Below are 16874 nucleotides of genomic sequence, written 5' to 3'. Positions count from 1 at the left end.
TGGAAAAGATACTCGATCCGTAAGACCACAATATAGGGAAATCTCAAATAAACAACAATATCGAACCCTCGACACATCACAAGGCTGATACTAGTCTGACAAGCCTCTACAAATCAAAATCTAGAGAGTCGTTGGGACAGGTCCCCAACTGACATAAAATGAACTGAATATAAAACATAGTCTCTCAAGTGCGGTAAATATCTGAAGATCAGTCCTAGAATCATGAGGACTCACCACTGTAGAAAACGTAGGCAAGGTACTAGAAGAATTATGGGCGAGGCTGGGATAGAGCACCTGAACCTACATTATAGCACAATGTAGCACATAGACATATATGTGGATCAGTACTTGGAATGTACTGAGTATGCGGGGGTGAATGCATATGAATAAAATAGTTACAACCTTCTTTAATCAAATCATGTATGCATTATGAGACGACTCACATGGATTGAACAAGTAAAATTATAAAACTCGTAAGTCATGTAGAATGGAGCATGTAACACAAATTTCGTGAGTCATCATTGTTTAATCTCAAAAATTAAAATCTTCTCTTGTTCTCAATACCCAAAGGCTAAGGGACTTTAAACAATACTTTCAACTGATGCATAAGTCTCATGGAGAGTAAAACTTCTTCAATGCTCAATATTTCATAACTATTTAGAACTCATATACTTAGAATTCGGAATCATATAACTTAAAAACATACTTGAAGGCATTTCATTCACTTTAGGAAAATATTTGATCTCAAGCTTTAGGGAAATCACTCCATCTCAAATGGAAAGGCATTCTAGTTTATGGAAACAACTTATCTCAAGGCTTTATAAAAAGTACTATAACAAGGGAAGATGCTTTTATTTAGGAAATAACTCACATCAAGAAAATACTTTAGTTGGGGAAACATCTTTGCAATTCAACCATTTAGGAAAATAGCTTATAGGGAAGGAAAATAGGTATTTGATCTCGAAGTTTAAATGTCAAGGGAGGTTCTCGTAAGCGACATAAACCATGTGAGCTACATGGAGTCCGACGTTTTGTCCTCCTAAGGAAGAGACCCCATGTTGGGGAGGAGCGTCATACTCTTGCCAGGGAGTATAACCTAGATCTAGTGATCACTAAATGAAACTCAGACTCGAGCCCAATCATAATCATCATAAACTCGGCCTCAGGCCCCACCTACGGTGGCACGTAGTTTTGGGGTAAGAAACCATAGTAACTTACCCACTCAGTGGTAAATACTACTCCCTTTAGATTATATGCGCTCATCTTACAAAAAATCCACTTTTAGAATAATCACATGATTCACCGCGAATCCAATAATCAAATCGATAATCTCATATAGTAAAGTGGACTTCAAAGCTCAAGGACTATTAGGTCAATTCATTTCTCAATCATCTCAAAATACTCAAAACATGGGTGCTCATAGCACAAGAGTTGATAATTTCACAAGTCTCAAATAGGTCTTACTAACCCATTATTCAATGTCAAGTTAAAGTTTATCAAAAGCATAATATATAGCATATAGATTCATAAATCATGTGAAAATCTGGGAATTTCAGTAAGTTACCTTAAAATCTCAATATAGCCATATGTTTTAATATCTCAACAATGCAAATATTAGCTTATCAAGGAGTAAAATCATGGGGTTTATACCCAGCCGTAAATACTCAAGAAAACATGTAGAAATAATGTCATTTGACTCTTAATTTATGGGAAATGTCAATATAATGCATTCAATAATAATGGGTGAAAACCCCAATTCAAATTCAAGTAAAAAACCTCATATATTTCAAGAATTTCCTGATGTAAATAGACTTATGGGCACAAGGGTGAAAGGGTTACCCTTGTTCAAAAATGCCACATGCCTTGAATTAGAAGATTTTGATGAATTCTCATTTTTAGAACTCTATTCGTGCTCTATAATAAGGGTTCTTGAGTTCCTTGACTTGGGAACCTTGAATCTCGACTCAATTTAGGAAATCCATGGTGGATTCTTGAGGTTCTTGGAAGAGGTTTTGGATACTTAGGGTTTATGTTAAGAGAGAACTTGAGAAAAACCTCATAAGATGCTTGTAAATGGCTTTGATTTAGTGTTTCTACAATTTTATAGGCTTGGAAAAGGTCCAAAGTGCCCTTTTAAACATCTGTGTGAAACTGGAAAAATTGAACTGGAACCCGATTTCATTGGCCTCTGCGACGCACCACTTACTACGGTCACTCATTGGAATTTGATAATTGGGAAATTGGCAGCCTCAGCGATGCAGAGCCATCATGTTTTCGCACTGGTTGGGACCTGGGACTCCTCCGCGATGCGCTACTATTGCGGGGTTCCACTGGAAATTGACAATTTCCAAATCAACCCTCTCTGCGATGCGCCAGGCAGTTAAATGATGCAGTTTTATAACTAAGGCTTAAATTAGCCATAACTTCTTACCCCGAGTGTTGGATTTGAGTAAATCTTATATCGATGGAAAGCTTATCAGATTTCCCACATGACAAAAAGTATAAATTAGGGAAATTCTATTTTTTTAACACGTTACTCACTTAGGAAGCAACTTCTCAATCTTTTAGGATCAGAATCACACCTCACTCGACATGCCCTATGGCTCAAACTATGAGGGAAATTTACGGGGCCTTACAGGTTATGATGATTATGATTATGATAATGATGGTCATGATGATAATGGTTATGATGGAGATGGTTATGATGATAACATGGTGATATTGATTGATTCGGTATCGAGATTCGATGTATGTTTCTAGCTCTTCTATCTTACGATTATGTTATTATGCATGATTATCTCATAATTAGACATTTGGATTAGAAATCCGGAGTATGTTAGTGTTAGTCCCTACTATGATTATGAGGTATTAAGATGCTATCCTGGTGATTTAAGTTGTACCTTGAGCAGAACTTATATATACATATATGTATATCTATTAATATGTATCTATGGTATTAATGTATATCCCTCCCTTCGTTCATTTATTGAGATTGTATATTCATTCATTGGACTTATATACTATTATATATCCTTCTTTCGCCCGTTATTCTTATATTAGTTGGTGATATACGGTATAGTGTTGAGATTCCTGAGTATGGCTGGAATAGTATACTTCATCCTTAATACTTTCTTAGCCTAATTATATTAGTCTCGTGGACATGAATAGGATATTTTATTCTTATTATCTCACCGTCTTGCTTATATGGTTGTTGGACATTTAGGTGTAGTTTTCCATTCTGTTTATATGTTATATATACCTAGACTATATTTCGAGCTTAGTTGACAATTACCTACTTAGTACCATGTGTTTGGTACTCATACTGCACTTCTGCAGCCTGCAGATATAGTATGGGTTATAGCCGAGGATGTGTGCGTCGTGCAGAGCAGCCATAGGTCAAACATATAGAGTGAGTTCCTAACATTCGGAGCATTATTTCCTCCCTCTTGTGTACTAGACTAGTCTCTATATTGTATTCAGAGATAAGCCTTAATAGTGTAATTCCGTTGGTATCTCATTTGTGTACTCTTAGGAATCGTTTGGTAGTGTGTATTGGAAATTTAATGCATGTATTAGTTTAATGATTATTACTAATACCTTATTTGGTATATTTTTTGCCCTATGTATAATTAATGCTTGCATTAGTTATACACTCTATTGTGTATTGAGGTGTGTATTACCAATACCTCAAAATCCATGGTATTAGCAACGCAATGGATCCAATGCATGCATTAACATGATTAAAGACATTATTATCCCTTAAAAATTATTTCTGCAACCTTTCCAACATATATATAGTGGGTATTGTGTAAAACAAATCTTTTTTTAGAAATTATATACTTCATGCTATTTTTAATACATCAAATCAAACACTGCATAAAAAAACTATAAGTATAACTAACGCAAGCATATCTAAGACAAACATTACTAATACAATCATTACTAATACACCATATACATTATTCTTATACACTCTACCAAATGACCCCTTAATATATTAGAAGCTCTTGTACTGATACCACCATCTTTTGAGACTATACTATGTATTTTATCTTTTATTACATCTACTCCGTAATTCTTTCCTTTATTTATTTGGGTAGTCCGATTCTAGTCGTTCTGGACTACGGGTTTGACTTTTCTATTGATGGATTATAGTAGGTGCCATTATTACCTGAGAAATTGGATCATGACAAGGATACATACAAAAAAGATTAATAAATATGTAATTAGAATATTCATGAAAGGAATATATTGAAAATAAGGCACAATCAATATCCCAACTCCTAACCCGAACAAAACAAAATCACTCAACTGATAAACAAACCCAACCACTGAATGATTGGGAGATGTTATAGTCTTTACCAACCTCCGTCTATTCTCTAATAAAGCTTCACAGTTGCCATGGAAATACATAATTATTCCACCAGAAAACTTGTTTTCAATACCTGAAGCATCCTTGTAAACCCAACAAATGTTTGTTTTGTAATTAAATTATTACTTATTGCTCCATCAGAAGTTGAAGGCATCATCCATTTTCCTCAAGGTCTACGTTTTATCTGCCCAAGTTCGTGAGATTCACCGCTAGAATGGACAAATTCACCTGTTGTACCATGTTCACCGCTTGTGAATTCTTGACTTGATATTCTAGATTTCTTAAACTTCTTAAGGTCATATGAACCTCCGTCGTAGTCAGAACTTTCACCAGAACCAAACATTGCACTATTATTCTTCTTCATTCCCTCATTCAAATCATCCAGAGATACATCACCTTCTAAAGCACGTACAATCTACAAGATACGCATTTAGCCAATCCTTTCAGCATATAGAGTAGAAATTGGACGCCTATACTTTCAAGTGAAGAAAGATATGTCTATGAAGTGTGAATAAGGAAATGCCTTTGGTAGAAATAGAACAGTACTTTTCAGTGATACAGTCTAGAGATACAACTCTAACTTTCTTAATTAGGAATTAGATAGGGAGTACCTGATAAGGAATATATACAACATTGAAGTTAATAAATGAAATTTCAAGAAGAAATTAACCTGACTCATTTTGGGACGTCTTCTTGCAGAATGTCTAATTGATGCAGCAGCACAGGCGACCATACATAGCATCTCTTGGGCATCAAAATCTCCTTCCAAACGTGGATCTATTAATTCGTCGTAATTTCCACCCTCTGTTGCCCGAATGAGAATTGGCCTAGCCTGGATACACATCATATTAAATAATAAAATATATACCTAATCTGTGAAATAGTGGTGTGGGTGTGGCTCTCAATTTTTTATTCAGAGATGACATTAGTGTCTTTAATTATGTAAATCAAACAACAATGAAACATGTTTCAGTTAGTAATCTTGAAGATATACCCATTCCACTAATGTGTCATCATCACTGTTGATGTCTATAGGACGACGACCGGTAATAAGTTCCAAGAGCATAACACCATAAGAATAGACATCAGACTTTTCAGTTAACTTCCCACTTGAAGCGTATTCTGGTGCTAAGTACCTATTTTTTCAGATAAATAAATACACTTTAGATTTTCTTCCAAATTTTCCAAATCCATTGGATATTCCAAGAATATTTACGGAGTAGAACAATTTTACGCAATCCGAACATTAATAATGAAATATAAAATTGGATTACGCACCCAAAGGTGCCCATGATACGCGTAGATACATGTGTATTAGTGTCTGATGAAAGTTTAGCTAAACCAAAATCTGCCACCTGAAAACATGATTAGGACAGAGGGAATATTAATGAACTTTATTCGAAAAATGAATGAAAATTTTGCTTAAAGTAAGCTTTACCAAAGACGGTTAATTATTTTATGACATATGCAAATACCTTAGCTTCACAGTTATGGTCCAACAAAATATTTGCAGCTTTAATGTCTCTATGAATAATGCGAGGATGGCCTGCAATTTATACAGAAAAAGCAGATTCTTATGAAAAGGAAGTACCTAAAATATTGTTAAACCAGAAAAGTATGAATAAATGAACTTACAATCTTCATGAAGGTACGCAAAACCTTTGGCAGATCCTAATGCAATTTTAAGCCTTGTAGGAAAGTTCATTATTGGGCGACCAGGTCCTAGAATGCAAAGAAATAAAGTGGGAAAATGTCAAAATAGACTAACATGCTCATAAAAGTCAAAAATAAATGTGCATTATGTACAATGACTGTTATTTTTATGTTGTTTAGATAAAAATAAAATCATGCATACCATGAAGATGATACTCAAGAGTGTCGTTGGGAACAAACTCATACACCAACAACCTTTGAGATCTAGCAATGCAATAACCCACTAAGGATACAAGATGCCGATGATGGACACGACTAATGATTTCAACTTCAGCTTGAAATTCTCGTTCACCTTGTCCACTATTAGCTTTTAAACTTTTCACTGCTACATCCTTACCATTAGGCAACACCCCTTTATGCACAAAGCCAAAACCACCTTGTCCCAATAGATTGGACTTTGAAAATCCTCCGGTTGCAACAGATAAGTCATCATAGGTGAAACTGCTTTGGTTAAAACCAAGAGCCATAGATGGGTGTGGGGGTGGTAATGGAGGTTGATATGGACCAGAAAAAGCGGCAGAGCTAATTTCACTGCTACTCATCATTGGTGGTGGTGGTGGAGGTGCTATTGGCCAGCTCAATTCTGAACTTACATTTGTACTAGTTGGTTGAGTAGTAGGCATCTTAACCATATGTTCAGTTGATATAACATTGTTGTTGTTGTGCCAATTCCCATATTGTCCACTATTATAGTAGTCAGTACCTGCACGATACATGAAAACATGATTACATACGTACTAAGCTAATATAGCTATCTATTTTAATTAAGAGAGATTAAGTAAACAGATTTAGAGAATTTAATTTAAAGAAGGCACAAATAAAGAAATATATTCTAGTTAATTTATTACATTTATCATATTTTTTTATTGTTAGTCATTATAACCAATTACTATTTTAACATGTTTCGTGGAACACAAAGTTAATGAGCTCAAATCTTATGATCTTTTATGGTTAGGCTTATAAGTGATTCATATTGGTTTACAACCATTTTTTGTCTTATTTGCAATAAGCTAAAATCTATCAAAAGTCATAAGTTGTTTACTTTTAACTTATAACTTCAACTTATAAAAACTTTTAGTTTGAGAATAATGAAGTCTCAAAATATCTTTTTTCATAATAAAATTGTAACTTCTGCGCGTTCTATATTTGATGTTTCGCATTTCATTTAAAAGAAACTTTTATATTCCTAATTTTTGTTCAACACTCAAAGGTTTTAATTAGTCATTTTAATGAAAAATAATACATAATATTTTGGCCTAACACGTCAATTGCTTAGTACCTGTTTTAATATTTTTATCCAAACACATGATTACTTAGTATAAAACACAACTAGAACGCTTTTAAATATTCTTACTTACCATATATTGACAATCAGTGAATCTAAACGGGTTCGTATGCCGATTTTTAGGGTGACAAAGAAAGCACAAATATGAAATAACAATTTCAACAAATCTTGAAACTGAATAATGATATACTCTGGAACTAGAAGACAAAAATAGTATAACGTGCATGAATGAGAATGAGAAGATAACCAAGAAATGGGTTAGATAGAGAAAGTTCTCTGCTTTCTCTCTACTTCACTCCCACTGGTCTCGTAATCAAAGGACAACATTTTCTTTCCTGAATATATTATGCTAATAGATACCAATAATGCAGTAGAAACCACAGCAAATGGGAACTTTTCCTATCTGCAAAAATTAATGACACCCTCTCAACTATCCTTTGTAAATACTTCTACTTTCTCACTATAAGTTGACATGAATGACGAGATCCTGGTATAGAACGACGACCCAAACTTTATTCCGCTAACAACTGAGGACAAAAACCGTATCTACAAGCCTTGGCAGCACTCTTTAATCATAAAGCTTATTGGAAGGAAAATGGGTGACCAACTCCTAAAGCAAAAATTAACACAAATATGGAAGCCCACAGAAATCTTGTTGACTTAGGATCGGACTACTTTCTCATTAAATTCTTGAATGATAAAAATGGTTTCCATGTACTACACAATGGACCTTGGTTCGTAATAAACAACCATTTATCAGTCCAAAGATGGGAGCCAAAATTTGTTGCATCACAAACGGTCACTTATACAACAATTTGGCTTCGACTCCCAAAACTGCCTAGTGAATTCTATGATCGGGATATTCTACATAAAGAAGGCCAAAAGGTAGGAACCTTGCGAAAAATTGATGAATGTACCTCTACAACAACTAGAGGAAGGTATGCGTGCCTATGTGTTCAAGTTTCGATGGAACAACCCTTAATTCATCATGTCTATATCGGATCACATAAGCAAGTGATTCATTAAGAGGGTATTGACTTACTGTGACTTACTGGTCGACCATAACAACTCCTAAGCATGTCGGAGGTCTAGTCAAACAGAGTTTAGCAATGAAAAACTGTTTATTGCTGGCTTTTACAGGATGGCACTTATTTCACGGCCAAAATACCATTTGGGCATCCATACTAAGAAATAAATACTTAAGAACCTCTATAGCCCCTGCGACCACTTCCACAACCTGGAACAACCTACAGGTTTGTTGGAAATATTGTCAGAAAGGGCTTCTATGTCAGCCAGCAAATGGAAGACACATTAGCTTCTAGAACAAACCTTGGTTTAACCGGGGCACCCCTTATACATGGACCCTTAACGCAACATGAAGACTCCAAAAAAGTTTTCTAATATAGACAAGACAATGATTGGAATTTGAGTAAGGTTCCCTTTATCTTAGCCCAACCTATAGTTAGACAAATTCAATCGACATACTTTCCACTATACTCGAATAGCTACGATCATATTAAATGGGATCTAACACCCATAGGTAAGTTAACGCTACACACTTTTTACAACTATATAAGTGTAGAATATATGGATATTACCAACCCTTGCAACTTTAATTGGATTTGGAAGATTAATACTCTCCCAAAAATTAAGAACTTTCTGTTGTTGTTAACTTTAATTCGACTTCCAACTTTGTCCCACCTACGCCACATATCTTACTTATAATCATCAGCTTGTAAGCTTTTCCATAGTGATTACTTATAATCATCAGCTTGTAAGCTTTTCCATAGTCATGATCCCGAAATAGTACATCATTTGTTCTCTTCTTGTGCCTCACTTACAGGCTTCTGTGAAAACTTAGTCGCAAAAATTGGTTCATAAATGCATCCTCCTCCACATAGCTCTCATATCACTTTCATTAATTGGCTGAAGGGTAATATCCAAAGACAGAAGCGCACATCTTCGAGCATACCAATGGAAATATTGCTATCTTTTTCTTTATGGGTCATATGGAACCATCGTAATAGCGTCATGTTTAGTAGTAACTATTGTGTAAACCCTTCTCCAACTGCTGCTAATTGTTTGGCTACTGAATTTTTGTATTTTGTGGGAGACTCACACATCAAAAATAAGTTTTTCACCCTTTAGGTCAAATAAAAGCCTCCTACACCTAATTATTTAATGCTAAACACTGATGCTACCATTTCTTTAAACATGAATATAAGAGGATTAGGGGGGGTTCGTTCAAGCATGGGTGAATGGATTCTGCGTTTTACTGCGCATACTATTATTCATGATCTTACTCAGTTAGATTCTTGCTCTATTCATTGGCTTGCTGTTTGCTGTGAAATACAATCTGGAACCACTGCAAGTCAATGTAGATGTAGTCCAGCTAGCTTCCTGTTAGGTTTTTGCCCTAATTTTTTTACTATATTTAAGTTTTACTTTTTCTTAGAAGCAAAATAAAAGTTTCTATAATTATTTTTACTTTTCCTGAAAAAAAAACATAATTCTTTTTCATATTTGGCTAACCTCTTTCTTGGAGGAAAGGTTTTGGGACTTTATAAACCCTCTTCTCATACAATAACACAATAGCATCCACAATGTAGTCTTTTAAGATTTTCATTTAGGGGGAGATTTTTTCTCATATTAGTTTTATGTTTTTAATATTAGGTTTTATATATAGGTCAATTGGTGAAAACATATAATAGTTTTATGCTCTTTAGTGTTATTTTCTTTGTTGTCTAATTTATCATCTCATGATATGCAAACTTTAAGCTTCCGCATGACGCCCTCTCGATTTCGAACCCAACACTTCCAACTATGCTAAATAGCGTAGAAACATATGCTAACTTTTCCTCAGTCTTATGTGATTGTAGGTTCCTTCTTCATCAGCTGTGTAGTCCGAAACTTGTTCATATCTACAGAGCACAGAATAGAATAGCTGATAGCCTAGCAAGACGAGATCTCTACTGCACAACCATCCAATATATCTACTAGTTTTGCAGCCTCGGATGCTTTTACTTTTTGGTCGCCTCCACCAGACATGATGGATGTTTTGAATGCATATAAAATAGGAGACTTTGCTACTAGACGGGTTAAGACCTTGAGAGTTTTACTGCCTAGTACTTCTATATATCCTCCTTGTACTGCTATGTTAGGAACTACTATGTTAGAAACTATTGGATGACTTATAAATATTGCACATTGTGCAGATATTATGGTGACAGCGCTACCAAATCGCACTCTGTAATGTTTTGCTATGATGATAATATAATATAAGAATCCTAGTTACCAAAAAAAAAAGAATGAGAAGAATAACAATTGCAACAAATCTTGAAACTGAACAATGATATACTCTCGATTTAAAAGACAAAAAAATAGTATAACGTGGATCCATGAGTATGAGAAGAATAAGATCCACATTATTTTCAATTTACTTTAGTCATTTGTTTTTGGAAAAAGGTCAAAAATTCCTCTCTACTTTAATAAGTTGTCTAAGTTTGTCTCTTGATATACTACAGAATTAAATATACTCCTATCATTAGTAAATTTATTAAAAATATCCCTTACTTTAACATTTTTTCTTCATGACAAAGTGAGAGTCACGTGGCATGACACTTGAATGAAGTGAATGCAACGTGACATGCCAACTCAGGACCAATTTTTTGCTTTTTCCTTTTTATTTTTCTGGCTTTATTAACTATTTGACCGGTAATAAAATAAAATAAAAATATTTTAAAAAAATAATTTCCCCCTCCGTCTCATTTTATATGTCGGAATTTTCATTTTTGTTTGTTCCAAAATGAATATAATATTTCCTTATTTAATAATTATTTAAAGACATAATTTCACATTTATCTTTATTGGTCTCAATAGTACATTTTTTGAAAATAATTTATTAAAAATCATTAAATCTTTTCTTATTTCTTAAATTTGTGCCCTCTCAAACTATTGCATATAAAATAAGACGGATGAAGTAATTAATAACAATTTTGTCCATCCCAGCATCACATCACACCACAAACCATCACTTTTTTCTGGGACCTTGAATTAAAAGGGACAAAAAAGCTTTCCAATTAAGTGAGGGTCTTTGAAGTTTTAAAAATTAGGTAAAGGGATAAATTCTTTTTCAATTTTTTTTAAACATTTTTATTCCAACAACTTTGCACAGTTGTTGAACAACTTTGTACAATTATTGAACAACATTGAAAAGTTGTCAAATAACTTTGATAGTTGTTTGACAACTTTACAAAGTTGTTTAACAAGTATCAAAGTTGTTCGATAATTTTTCAAAGTTGTTCTACAACTGTACAAAGTTGTTCGACAACTTTGATCGTTGTTTAAACAACTAATGCAGTTATCGAACAACTGTCTCAATTATTTAAGACACTTTATCTTTTTAACTTAATAATATTGTTGGACCCACTTATTCTTTTTTTAATTAAAAACTTGAGAGGTATTTCAGCTCATTTTTCTCCAAGTGTCACACCACCATCAGTCCCCACAACCTTTTCCCTCTTTTTCCGGCCAAACTCCGATGCCATTAACGCCGTGCTTCAAGCCCGTGTAAACCAACAATGACCAGTCTCTTTTCCTACCCCCTTCACATTTTATTTTAGTTTCTCTTTCTGTCTTTTAGAGGTTCTTGGACAAACTCATCATGAAGTAGGTCAAACCTTGGCAGAACACACAATCTAGATTAAATCTATTGAACATAGTCTCCGGCAAACTAGTACCCGAGACTGCTCCATATTTATTCTTAGATAGTGCTTTAAAGCTCCCTAGTTTTTTGATTAAAAAATTAATTTAGAATATATAAAAAATGTTATTCATCAAATTTTTTAGAATATTTATTTTTCTAAATTATATAATTCTTATAATTTGAAGCAAAAAATAAAAATGATAAAGGGAAAAGAAAATTTGATGATGAGGTGATATGTCATGTGTCAAATCAAATAAAAAGTGTTAAAAAGTGTTATGGTAGAAAATTGGATGACTCTCACCTAAATATGGTGGATAAGTGTTAAAAAGAGATATATTTTTGATAATTGTGCTAATAACACAAGTATATTTAACTCTATAATAAATTGAATAACAATCTTAGTTACTTTAACAAAGTAGAGGGATTTTTTAAATTGTTTTCCCTATATTTTATGGATCGTTAGATTGATAGCCAAATTCTTTTTCAATGATTGCATATCTGTCAATTCTCTTTCATAGGTAGTGCATTTATAACTAATTCTATTCGAATGACGACGTTAAATAGAAAAATGATTTCTTCAACATAAAATATATTTCCTTCATTCTCTTTTACTCATCACAAATTTTCTAACTTAATTTTTATTTTTATTTATCATTTTCACTGATTTAGACAAGACAAATTTGTTTTTCATACTATACCCTTATTTTATTACTCCTAATAGTATTGAACTAATTAACCTTGTAGAATGTTTGAAGACCTTTTGAAGTCTCCAAAGGTTAAATTAATCGTGCGGAACTCACAAAGTGTTTAAACCATTCATTAATCGATAAAAAAATTAAATTATCTAGCTCAATGAAAATATTTAAATTTATATGATTCAGTAGACTTAGATTGATTTTGTCATGTATCCATTGTTGTTTGAAATTTTATTTCACTGAAGTATTTTTATAATGAAATATTAGATGAAAAAATTTTTAATGTTGGTATAAAAATAATGCAGAAGTTTAAATTGTTTTCCTCCAAATTTTTTTACTACAATTCTACTAAAGAAATTAACTTTGTTGGAATTCAACTAAAGAAAATGGATGAACTGCTCCATTATAATATAAAAGTCAGCTAATAACTCTTACCCAATAAAATGTTTTGATATCATTGAAATAATTACTCTACCAATATTGAAATTGACTTTATTTAATACTACATGGCACAACCATTAATAGAGGGCAATATTGTAAAATTATATCAATCTTTAATTTCTTAATATGTGTGTCATCTCAATTTGTGACGAGTAAAATCGAAGGGAGTAATTTATTTTGTCTAATTTTTGTGAAGCTTTTTTTAGTCAATCTAACAAAAAATGATATTATTTTAATTTATTATATTTAGTGATACTATCAACATTTATTTATAGTAGGTCCCACTCATTTGATATTGTAGAAAATTCAGGATCACTCATAAGGATTGTTTTAAGGCCGATTAGGGTAATTAAGTTAAAACACATACATGATGTATAATTAAATAGCTACTCATAATAGAAATCATTAGTATTTTTTATATTTTATTCGCTCCATCAATCATTTAAAGTTTAAGCGGTGATATAGGAGTTGCGCCAACATATTATGCCGACCACCATAAACCAGTAATTTTAATCACTATTCATCCTACTCTTCTGCTTCTAGTACGAGAAGAACAAGTAAGTCCCCCTTTATAGTTTACTTACTATTTAATAGTTTAGATTAACGTAATATGTAAGCGATCAGATAAAAAATACACAAAGTTGTAGTCATCTATCTAAAAATTTATTTATTTTATGGTTAATTTTGAAACATTGTAAAGTTTTTTCAAATTTCTTAAGACATCTTACCCGTCATATCACATCCAGTTTGGTCATGAAAATAATAATTTTTTAGAGTTGAATGAAGTTAGAGGTAATGTTGTTTTATCATGAAAATAAATTAAAATTATTTTTAAAATTTTGTTAGAAAAATAGGAGTGAATAAGTGAAAACGAGTTTTACTTATTTTCACTTTTTAAAAATATTTTTCACTAAAGTAAAATATTTCTTATGGACAAACACTATTATTTTTATTTTTAAAAATAATTTTTTTTAGAAAAAGTAAAATAAAATGAAATGAATGGAATATATATAATCTAAGTGAACAAAAAAATCAATTCACATACTCTTGCCTCCATGAGAATTATCCCTGTAGTAGCCCATTTGGTCACGTGGCCTTCTTCTTTTTCGTTTACAGCAAGATATGAGGAAAACTAACATGACAAGGATCAATAACCCTGCTCCTGCAGCAACTCCCACAATGATGGATGTTCTGTTATCATCAGTCTTGTTATTATGATCTAACGACTTGATTGGTGGTGACTTATGCTTCGGAGGAAAAAGAGACCCAGAGTTGGGACGAAAAGGAGAAGAAGGCGGTGGTGGTGGAGGAGGTGGTGGTGGTGGTGGTGGTGGAGGTGGTGAACCTCCATTTGAATTTGTTGATTTTAATGGAGGTGGAGATTTCCTATTATTATTATTGTTAATGTTACTATTGTTGCTATTGTCATTCTTATTGTCACCATTGTTGTTATTGTTGTTGTTGTTATTGCCATTGTTACCATTGTTGTTGTTGTTACCATTACTGTTGTTGTTGTTACTATTATTGTTGTTGTTATCATTGTTACTATTATTATTGTTGTTGTTCTTGCTGTTGTTATCGGTATTATTGTTGCCACTGTTTTTATTGTTACTACCGGAAGGAGATGAGTTATTATCATCACTAGATGGTGGAGAAGGTGAAGAATTATTTTGAGAAGGGGGGGATTTAGATTCTGAATCATTCCATGAAGGTGAATTCTCTTTGGATGGCGGAGAATTTGACGATGAGTCAGCTAGTGGAGAACTCAAAGAGGATGAGTCTGATGGAGGTGAATTTGATGAAGAATCCGAAGAGAATGAATCCGAAGGTGATGAATTAGATGACGAAGACATTTTTACAATGTCTTGATCACTCTTTACTACAAAACACGTTGTTTAAACCCTGCCGTTCTCCCAAACTAATGAACCCTGTTTATTAAAGATCGAACAAAATAAGAAATTTTTACAACAAAAGAAAAAAAATGGAGAACACAAGGTTTATTCTTTAAGAACAACTCATTGTTCTCAAATTATAATATAAACCTATGAATCATGAAACATTAATTTTTTTCCTTTATTGATATTTAAAAATATGATTGTATAAACTGATGTTATTATTGAAAAGATATGGAAGATATTTATCTCTTGTAAAGTAAGAACGCAGAGAAAGAGGAAGAAAGCAAAGAAAAAAAGAGAAAGAAAGAAGATGACACCTTTAGGAGAATGGCAGGGATAGAATTCTCAAAGAAAAAGAAAAAATTGAGGCACGATAATAGTTTTTACAAGTAAACAAAGAGTCGTCTTTGCATCCTCATATTCCTCCTAAAATGAGGGAGCTAATTATTTTATTTAGTTATTAATAATAAGGATTACTACTTTAATATAGAATATATTTTAAACTTGAAAATAAATTGGTTAATTAGAGGACGCTTATCATCAAACACTTTTATTGGTCAGTAAAAAATGATGACTAAACATGTCCTTTAAAATTATTTTGAGGCACGAGAATCAACTGTGATAATTCCTTTCCAATGCCAAACAAATGTCACTCTTTTTCACCTCCAGTATCGTCTTTATTCTCGTGATTTATTAACCAATTATTTTTTCTGAATTCGATTCACATTTTTTTAAAATCCTGAGTTCTGGAATGAAATGTTCATATTTGTCCTAATATTTTACAAAATAGTTATGCTTATTCATAAATCATTATGATTAATTTATACATGTAGTTTAAGAAATGGGATTTAATAGATCAAATAATGGAATTGTGATAAACTCGATTTTACGATTGAGACATGATGACACCTATAATGCCCCCAAGTAGGTAGGTCATACCAATGACTCAGAACGACAAGTAATGAGCTAGTAAAAAAACTAACAAGTACAAAATAGTAAATATGCCAAATATAAAGTAGACACATATAACAAGGCTCCATATACCAACCTTCAAGACCTAGTATAAGTGGGTACCAAATATACAACTACAAGAGTAATACTAAATAAGTATAAATATTCACACCACTATCAGTAGGAGAGGAAGATCCCCAACCCATTATTATCTTAGTGCAACTCTTATTTTTCAGTCATCACGATATCTACTCATGCCTTACATGTCAGATCCATGATCATAGTTTATGTTCATTTACATAATAGTGAATCATATACTCTTCTAGTTCCTAGTATGAGGAGTTTCAGTTCATTCAGTAGTACGGATCATATTCCAAGAATTTATGAACTCCAAGCTCAGGTCATGTAGCTCATGACTCATGTACTCATGCTTTAAAGTATGTTCAATTCTAGGTACTCATGCTACACTCTTAATGGTTAGCAAAATTCAGATTATGTCATGCATATCCTCAATTTTGATCTTTGTAATGAATCCATGTCATGGATACTTTATTTCTCAAGCCTCAGTTAAGTGTCCCAGTTATGCATAGTATTCTTTCATGCTTCGGGTCCTCATGTTCTAACATTTCAGTGACCTCTCCTCAGGTTAAGTTAGTGATGATGAACAATTATTTATATGGGAGAGAGTAAATATTTTTTGTTGGTGAAATATTGTTGTATGCTTTCTTTAGCTAAGGCTGTAAGTGTGAAGTAAGATTGAGGCCAAGATTTTGGATATATGTCATAGTTAGTTAAAAAATTTTATTTATTTTCTTGG

At 32.8% G+C, this 16874-nt stretch overlaps 1 protein-coding gene across 1 annotated transcript; it reads right to left on the bottom strand.

Moving 5' to 3' along the window:
• Positions 1-4200: 4200 nt before the first annotated feature.
• On the bottom strand, positions 4201-15427 carry LOC107848700 (putative proline-rich receptor-like protein kinase PERK6). Its single transcript, XM_016693472.2, has 8 exons — positions 14257-15427; positions 6228-6788; positions 6008-6094; positions 5848-5918; positions 5651-5727; positions 5367-5508; positions 5043-5204; positions 4201-4787 (listed from the first exon to the last, which is right to left on the bottom strand). The coding sequence occupies exons 1-8, from the start codon at positions 15062-15064 to the stop codon at positions 4539-4541; spliced, it is 2157 nt and encodes a 718-aa protein (XP_016548958.1). The 5' UTR covers positions 15065-15427; the 3' UTR covers positions 4201-4538.
• Positions 15428-16874: the final 1447 nt, after the last annotated feature.

This window comes from Capsicum annuum, chromosome 11 (assembly GCF_002878395.1).
Source record: "Capsicum annuum cultivar UCD-10X-F1 chromosome 11, UCD10Xv1.1, whole genome shotgun sequence".
Taxonomy (NCBI): domain Eukaryota; kingdom Viridiplantae; phylum Streptophyta; class Magnoliopsida; order Solanales; family Solanaceae; genus Capsicum; species Capsicum annuum.
The sequence above is the reverse complement of the archived record's forward strand: the minus strand, read 5'-3'. Positions and strand labels throughout refer to the sequence as shown.

What these genes read in the sequence shown, in the direction of transcription:
- LOC107848700 (XM_016693472.2), bottom strand. Translation starts at nt 15,064, where the DNA reads ATGTCTTCGTCATCTAATTCATCACCTTCGGATTCATTCTCTTCGGAT. An exon ending in TAATTCTCATGGAGGCAAGA is followed by an intron (nt 6,789 to 14,256) that starts GTATGTGAATTG and finishes TGTATCGTGCAG; the next exon opens with GTACTGACTACTATAATAGT. An exon ending in GACGTCCCAAAATGAGTCAG is followed by an intron (nt 4,788 to 5,042) that starts GTTAATTTCTTC and finishes CGTATCTTGTAG; the next exon opens with ATTGTACGTGCTTTAGAAGG.